We start from the raw sequence: 8,964 nt of genomic DNA, 5'->3' as shown, positions 1-8,964 counted from the left end.
ATGTCGACCGGCTAACCCTACAGCTGCGCACATGCTAACAGGTAGGGTTAGCCTCCCTTGTGTACCAAAAGCTACTAAATAGCATTGGTGAATGTTTGATTATATCAAGTTTTATCAATTCTGCAAACATTGGGAAAGATTTTAGGAAAATGTTCCATAATTCCTGGGGGGCTAATAATTTTGGCCTCAGCTGTACATGAACCCGAGTATCCTGGTTATGAAAAGGTCTCTGATAATTCTCTGCCACGTTTGCAGGTGCGTCCTCAACTCAAGTTATGTAGTAAATATGATGGTAAATGTTATCCATCGCTAGTGACCAGATGGAGAAGCCAGAAGTGTCAGTAAGTAGGGCTGAGTATCGAGAACCGTGGACTCGTTAAGACCCGTGCGTTTGGATCCTGCTCCTCGGTTCCTGACTTCCTGCATGTCTCATGTTTACAGCATCAAGAGTCTCTGATCTGCCAGCAGCTGCTACGCCGACCGAACGTCAACAAAGCGTGAAGAAGAGAGTCCTTCTGGTTCTGGTCCTGGACCGTGGCGGGCCGCAGCAAACGCTCCAAAGTTTGGCTCAGCTTCACTAACAAACTGCAGCAGCTGCAGTCAGGAGGTTCGGTGCGAAGGAGGAAGCGGCTTCGACGTGACGAAGCGTTTCCTTCAACACGGCGTGAATCTGAAGGAACGCGTCGCCGCGTTCAACGTGTCGCGCTCTCCCAGATCCAGCTAAGATCCAGCTAAGATCCAGCTAAGATCCAGTGTCCCGTGTGTTTCAGGTTTGGCTCGAGCGAAGTCGATCCCGACGAAGACGTACTCTAACGAGGTGGTGACGCTGTGGTACCGACCGCCGGACATCCTGCTGGGCAGCACCGACTACTCCACCCACATCGACATGTGGTCAGTACTGCAGTACTGTTGTAGTACACTGTAGTACTTCTACTATGACATAATGTTGACTCTGTGGCCAGCTGACAAAACATTCTTCTTCTGTGGTGACCAGCAGATCAGTTTGTCTCTCTAATGACCTGTCTGTCTGTCTCCCTGTCTGTATCTCCGCCTGTCTGTCTCTCCACCTGTCTGTCTGTCTCTCTCTCTCTGTCTGTCTCTCTCCACCTGTCTGTCTCTCTCTCTCTCTGTCTGTCTCTCTCCACCTGTCTGTCTCTCTACCTGTCTGTCTGTCTCTCTCCACTTGTCTGTCTCTCCCTACCTGTCTCTCTACCTGTCTGTCTCTCCACCTGTCTGTCTGTCTCCCTGTCTGTCTCTCCACCTGTCTCTCTCATCTGTCTCTCTCTCTCCCTACCTGTCTCTCTCTCTACCTGTCTGTCTCTCTCCCTACCTGTCTCTCTACCTGTCTGTCTCTCCACCTGTCTCTCTCTCTCCCTACCTGTCTCTCCACACCTGTCTCTCTCTCACCCTGTCTCTCTCTACCTGTCTGTCTCTCCACCTGTCTCTCTCTCTCCCTTCCTGTCTCTCCACCTGTCTCTCTCTCTCCCTACCTGTCTCTCTACCTGTCTGTCTCTCCACCTGTCTCTCTCTCTCCCTACCTGTCTCCCTACCTGTCTGTCTCTCCCTACCTGTCTGTCTCTCCCTACCTGTCTGTCTCTCCCTACCTGTCTCTCACCACCTGTCTGTCTCTCCACCTGTCTCTCTCTACCTGTCTCTCTACCTGTCTCTCTCCACCTGTCTGTCTCTTCCTACCTGTCTCTCTACCTGTCTCTCCCTACCTGTCTCTCTCCACCTGTCTGTCTCTCCACCTGTCTCCACCTACCTGTCTCTCTCCACCTGTCTGTCTCTCCACCTGTCTCTCCCTACCTGTCTCTCCACCTGTCTCTCCCTACCTGTCTCTCCACCTGTCTGTCTCTCCCTACCTGTCTCTCTACCTGTCTCTCTCCACCTGTCTGTCTCTCCACCTGTCTCCACCTACCTGTCTCTCTCCACCTACCTGTCTCTCTCCACCTGTCTGTCTCTCCACCTGTCTCCACCTACCTGTCTCTCTCCACCTGTCTGTCTCTCCACCTGTCTCTCCCTACCTGTCTCTCTACCTGTCTCTCTCCACCTGTCTGTCTCTCCACCTGTCTCCACCTACCTGTCTCTCTCCACCTGTCTGTCTCTCCACCTACCTGTCTCTCTCCACCTGTCTCTCTACCTGCAGGGGGGTTGGTTGTATCTTCTATGAGATGGTGACGGGTCGACCTCTGTTTCCTGGTTCCACCGTGGAGGAGGAGCTTCACTTCATCTTCAAACTCTTGGGTGAGAACCAATCAGCTTCTTTGTCATCACTGAGAACCAATCAGCTCTTTTGTTTTTAGAAAAGCTGGGTTGGGCGATCTTCTCTATTTTCATATCGTCTGATCATTGGCGATCTGATCTCCAGGGGGCGGGGTTACGTTGCAGCATGCCAGTGAAATGCCAGCATGGAACAAAAGGGCTTTTTAGCTTTAAGAGAAACCAGCAGCGACGTCTGTAAATGCACAGGGCAGCGTTTCCCACAGAGTCACCGTGTAACTCCGCCGCCGCGCGCGGGTGTGGCGTGCAGTCCGTATTGAACAGCAGCAGCTCTGTACAGCGTGCTAACCTCGACAGTCCGGCTGAACGTTAACATAGCTCTCCTCGTTAGCTAGGCTCCTTACATGCTAACGTATAACTTATTTGAAGGTGGGAAAACAGCATGAGAGGGAGGGAGCAGGGCTACTGAGCGATTTTCCTCCTGTTTGATAGTACATGCGGCAGGAGTGGAAACTTTCTGGCTCACCTGCCAAGGTGGCTGCTAGGCGAATAAATCCACCAGCCAAAATAATAAATTGCCTTTTGTGTCACATACACATTTGTGTCCGTCCTTTTAATCGAGACAATAAAATATTATGTCAAATACAAAGTATTATTAATAACAATTATAACAATAATTATTAACAAAATATTATTGCTAATAAATGTACCTTCCAAATCTACGCCAATCAAACACAAGGAACATGAAACGAACATAAATAACAAACAGTGAACGCATCTAATCTGTGTGTTACAGATCCCTTGGTTCATCGGGGACCAATTTAAGTGTGACACACAACTAGTAAGAACGCCCGTCCGCTGCTAGTTAGAAATTATATGCCAAATATATTTACCCGCCAATGTGGCAGATAGCCTTCCAACATTTGGCCGCCAAACGGAAAATCCAACCGCATTTGGCAGGTGGATTTTCCATCCCTGATATGCGGCGGTCGGCGTTGATGTTGTGGCGTGTCGCCACAAATAAATGAATGAATGTGAAACCCTGCAGTGTGGTGCAGATAATTAATTAAATTAATAATATAATTAATTTAATTAGAATTAAAATTACGTCAATATCGGCGCATGAAAATCCAATCACTGATCATCCCTTCAAACGCCAATCACCAATCGGAACAAGCCTACAGATTACTTAATCCAGCTGATGTACTTTGTGTGTATTTGATGTGTATTTTGTGTGTTTTGTGTGCAGGTACTCCCACAGAGAGGAGCTGGCCTGGGATCAGTTCAAATGACGATTTTGTGACGTACAACTATCCTCAGTACCGAGCAGAGAGACTCAGTAACCACACTCCCAGGTACACAACCACACCGCACACTGTTGACTTTGACCTGCTGTGTGTGTGTGTGATTGGTTAAAAAGGAACTAAACGAGCTAATAATAAAGGAGTTGAAACGCATCATGTGGGGGCGCATGGTGTTAAAAGCAGAGCTAAAGGAAGTGAGATGAGCGTGGGCTTTAGGATCTTCCAGATTAGATTAGCGTCATCCTTCCTGTCATTATGCAGAGAACAGGTACAGAGCTAATATAATGAAGTGCAGACATACTTTATCTTACAACATGTACAGCGGAGTTAAGATATACAGACAAGTCTGGCAGCGGGCCACATTTTTTCAAGCCGTTACGTGGCGGGCCAGAACAAAGTCAAATTATTTCAAATCTTTATATGCTTGTGTGCAAATTTAGCTCAGTCGGTCCTGTGCGGGACTCCCGTTTGGAAGGTCGTCGGATCGGTTCCAACTAACTGCGGGTATTTTTTTCGGTGACCTTTCTCCTCATTAGCTCTAAAAAACGGTCTGACCCTTGTCCTGTCCCCCAGTCTGTGGCGTCTATCTGCTGGAGCCTGAGTTTCAAATCTAAAATGAAAAGAATTTGCTTTATAATGTGGGTTTCACTTTGTCCCATGGTTTATCTGTGGAAAGCCTCTGTCATGGCATCTGGAAACAGACAGTTTTATGCAGTTTTCTGGCTAATGCATTGATTCCCTGGGTTAATATTTAATATCTAGGCTATATTACTATTACTTTATGGGGAATGATCTTACTTATTTAATATAGCCTGTAAGAGTCCACGTCCCACTTAAAAGAAATGCTCCGTCAGTGCCTACAGTGGTATTTTTGCTTATTGTGTTGTAATGTGTATAACGTGGTGACAAGGAAGACAGAAGCTTTTGAGTTCTGCTGCAATTTTATAGTTTTTATTTTGTAATTGACCCTTCACTAAGCCACGCCCCGAATACACAGCTGGCCAATCACAGGGCAGTATAGGCCTCGCTCTAACTGAGGTCCGACACTTTCATGGCTGCGCTCCGTTGACTCTCATGCAGAAAGAGTCGTTTTCTTGCTTTTTTTGCTGTATTTTTCTAAGATCTGGTCAAACGCTGTTCCTGCAGCATCTTGTAATAGTTACAGCAGAGAGGCTGAAAGGAGAAGGACGATTTATTCTCGAATCCACTGTGAGACACCAACGTGTCCCTCAGCGAGACACTTAACCCCTCGTTGCTCCAGAGGCGTGCGACCTCTGACATGTATAGTAATTGTAAGTTGCTTTGGATAAAAGCTAAATGAATAAATGTAATGTAACTGTGTGTCTGTGTGTTCAGGCTCAGCAGTGAAGGAGTGGAGCTGTTGTCAAAGTTCCTGCAGGTCAGTAAACGTCTCGCCGTGCTTTTGTGTTTTCTCCCCAGTTGAGAAAGTGAAGCAGACTGCTGCAACTCTTAAAACTACTGTTTATATTACTAATAAATAAACTTTACAGAGGTGAGAGACAGCATCGGGAACCCTCCTGACTTTTTAAAATCTCATTTACACACTGTTTAAATTTTAAGATCATTAACCAAAGATGATGATTGTGTCGATAAATTAGATATCAAACTTTGCCGGTAAAGTTTTAATCTGAACTTTAGTTTGAGGGGAAGAAGAGGATCTCGGCAGACGAGGCGATGCGCCATCGTTACTTCAGTAACCTCGGAAACAGAGTGATGACGCTTCCTGACAGTAAGTTTAAACACGACCTTTGACCCCTGTGATGTCACCGTGAACTCTGATGTCACAGAGTCTCTCCGATTGTTGTTTCAGCGACGTCCATCTTCAGTGTGGCGGAAGTTCAACTGGAAAAAGAAGCAATCAGACCGACAGTCACTCCTGACCCAGGTAACGCACACACGGACACCTACGTTATCAGAGCAGCGTAACTCCTTTAGGGAATCGGGAGCTGCGTAGCGAGTGTTTGATCGTCCGTGACAGTGAGTTTTTTTGGCTGCCTCGTAATTAGTGTTGAGAACATCGGGCACAAGCTGAGACTAAACTGGTGTAACCCACAGATTTGTCCTGTGCACATGCTGACATGCTGCTAGTTAAATTACACGTCTACAGATACGTGTCAGAAGCTGTAAATTAATAAACAGTCTTATCTGTAATGACTCTGAGCTCATTTTAACGAGGTTTTCCTGCAGTTATAAGGTGGTGATGCCCAAAACAGTTGCTGGGTGCTGCTGTGCCATGAAGGTAGAATTATTGTGGAGAGAATCAAAACTGACTGACTGAATGTCTGTGAAGATTCTCAGTCATCCAGGTCATAGTTATCCAAAGACTGAATGATTTTCCCTAAGCTGTAATTCCATTAGTACACTTCTTTCATAAGTTACGCCCTTAAGCGTTGTGTAAGTGTTGTCTATTTACTATCTGCTCCAGCTTTTCCAAATATTTGTTCACAGATATGGTAAAACATAAGGCCCAAAATGATGTGAAATTGCATATTTGCATATATATATATATACACACATACAGTGGGGAGAACAAGTATTTGATACACTGCTGATTTTGCAGGTTTTCCTACTTACAGAGCATGTAGAGGTCTGGAATTTTTATCATAGGTTCACTTCAACTGTGAGAGACGGAATCTAAAACAAAAATCCAGAAAATCACATTGTATGATTTTTAAATAATTAATTTGCATTTTATTGCATGACACAAGTATTTGATCACCTACCAACCAGTAAGACCTGTTAGTTCTTCTTTAAGAAGCCCTCCTGTTCTCCACTCATTACCTGTATTAACTGCACCTGTTTGAACTCGTTACCTGTATAAAAGACACCTGTCCACACACTCAGTCAAACAGACTCCACCCTCTCCACAATGGCCAAGACCAGAGAGCTGTGTAAGCACATCAGGGATAAAACTGTAGACCTGCACAAGGCAGGGATGGCCTACAGGACAATAGGCAAGCAGCTCGGTGAGAAGGCAACAACTGTTGCCGCAATTAAGAAGTAAGAGCATTGAAGATGGGTCGTGGCTGGGTCTTCCAGCATGACAACGGCCCGAAACACACAGCCAGGGCAACTAAGGAGTGGCTCCGTAAGAAGCATCTCAAGGTCCTGGAGTGGCCTAGCCAGTCTCCAGACCTGAACCCGATAGAAAATCTTTGGAGGGAGCTGAAAGTCCGTATTGCCCAGCGACAGCCCCGAAACCTGAAGGATCTGGAGAAGGTCTGTACGGAGAAGTGGGCCGAAATCCCTGCTGCAGTGTGTGCAAACCTGGTCAAGAACTACAGGAAACGAATGATCTCTGTAACTGCAAACAAAGATTTCTGTACCAAATATTAATTTCTGCTATTCTGATGTATCAAGTACTTATGTTATACAATAAAATGCAAATTAATTATTTAAAAATCATACAATGGGATTTTTCTGGATTTTTGTTTTAGATTCCGTCTCACAGTTGAAGTGAACCTATGATAAAAATTCCAGACCTCTACATGCTCTGTAAGTAGGAAAACCGGCAAAATCAGCAGTGTATCAAATACTTGTTCTCCCCACTGTATATATATTACTTTCCGCCAACTTCTTGATCCCAGATGTTAATGGGGTCTCTGTAAAGATTAGTTTGTCGCAGCTGTAACGCGCCGTCACCGGAGTCAGTCGATTTTAACCGTAAAAGCTGTAGAAGCTGATAAAACAATCTGACTACAAGGTTCATTTAGTAGCATCGCACAGCTGGACAACTCCATCTGTGGAGGAAGTTCATGTGATATGATTATATATGATTTTTTTTTTTTTTTTCTATCCAGCGAACAGTCCATCCAGGAGGCGGAGTCTGCTCTTCTGACACCATCAGGGAGGCGGAGTCTGCTGCAGGACAAAACAAAGGGAAACCGAAAGGAAAGGAAGCGATGATTTTTTTTTTTTTGTGGGGGAGAAATTGCTGCTGAGGAAGTAAAACTAAAGAAGAAGAAAACAAACTGATGTCTGGAAATATTATTTATCGAGATAAGAAGAAGGCAGCCTGCTGTTTACACAGACAGACGCAATAATGAATCACAGCACCCATCTGACCAATCAGAGAACAGCATGTTGTTACCAACAGAGCTCAGAACAGATGAACGACTTAAAGCTTGTCTTCCATTTTCACCGCACAGATCGAACACATCGTGTTTTTAAAAGACTTAACAGGATCCTGGAAAGCCTAGAATTCCGTTGGAAGCACCGGGACACACAGTCAGGTGACACCTGTTGGTCCTCGCCCTGTTGAATGACATCACAGAAACAGACTGATGATGTCGCAGGCTGACGGGCGACCTCCTGTTTGAGGCTGCAGGTGTTTGGGTCGTTGTTGTTCTTCTGGACTAAACTGAAACATCTTTTTTTTTAAATATTCTTTCCACCTTGTTTACAGAGAAACACCTCACGAAACAGAAGCATCGGTGTAAATATTCTCATTTCTAAATATATAAAATAAGAAAGATAAATATCTCGTCGTTAATTTGAACCGCAAACATTTAACTTTATTTATTTCACTTTAAAAGCAGGAAATCAAACGGCTGAAAGACGTCGTCGTCATTTCAGACAGGAAGTGCTGCAGACAGATTTTCACCTGTTTTATACTCGGAGCGAATAGAAACTACGTGACTGAAGTAACAGTAGAGGATGAAAAATGTAGTATTTTTTAAACTGCAGAGTTTAAAGGTCTTTATAATCTGTTCGTGTTTCGTATTACATTTACACTTCGTGTTCTTTATTATAAAACAGACTGAAACTCGTTAACAGCCTGCAGGAGAAGCCATGTTTGTTCAGAAATCTGCAGAAAGAAACTCCGACTGTTTTATTCTGAAAGTGTGAATCAGGTTTCTGCTGTACTGCATGTGTGTGTGTGTGTGTGTGTGTGTGTGTGTTGTACACTCAGATTGTACACAGTAATACTGTTAATATATTTATAAACAGTAATACTGTTAATATATTTATATACAGTATTACTGTATAGGAGCTGTTTTTTAACTTATCAATCGATTTATTTTTCTTTTAATTTTCTTTGGAGGTCAATAAGTTGTTTTGGGAACCAAGACGATCTGACATTAACGCCCCATCCTCCCTGAACCACATGGCGTGTAAGCTGCACTCTAAGTAAGCTGACGACAGTCAGACGACTGTCAGAGTGACGGCTGCCAGTCGTCACCGTCACTCTGCCGACTGTCAGACGACTGTCAGTCGTCTGTCAGCCGTCACTCCGCCGACTGTCAGACGACTGTCAGACGACTGTCAGCCGTCACTCCGCCGACTGTCAGACGACTGTCAGTCGTCTGTCAGCCGTCACTCCGCCGACTGTCAGCCGACTGTCAGCCGTCACTCTGCCGACTGTCAGCCGACTGTCAGCCGTCACTCTGCCGACTGTCAGCCGTCACTCTGCCGACTG

General features: G+C 45.1%; 1 protein-coding gene across 1 annotated transcript in view; it reads left to right on the top strand.

The window, feature by feature from the left end:
• Window positions 1-8,717, top strand: part of cdk16 (cyclin-dependent kinase 16) — a gene marked incomplete at its 5' end in the record, with an annotated part of 16,159 nt that extends 7,442 nt beyond the window's left edge. The window contains 5 exon segments of the mRNA XM_046056058.1: window positions 3,470-3,575; window positions 4,881-4,923; window positions 5,184-5,274; window positions 5,356-5,430; window positions 7,346-8,717. Of these exon segments, the coding sequence (XP_045912014.1) occupies window positions 3,470-3,575; window positions 4,881-4,923; window positions 5,184-5,274; window positions 5,356-5,430; window positions 7,346-7,383 (353 nt within the window).
• Window positions 8,718-8,964: the final 247 nt, after the last annotated feature.

This window comes from Micropterus dolomieu, linkage group LG08 (assembly GCF_021292245.1).
Source record: "Micropterus dolomieu isolate WLL.071019.BEF.003 ecotype Adirondacks linkage group LG08, ASM2129224v1, whole genome shotgun sequence".
In the NCBI taxonomy this organism is placed as follows: domain Eukaryota; kingdom Metazoa; phylum Chordata; class Actinopteri; order Centrarchiformes; family Centrarchidae; genus Micropterus; species Micropterus dolomieu.
Note: the sequence above shows the minus strand (reverse complement) of the source record. Positions and strands in the feature narration are given on the sequence as shown.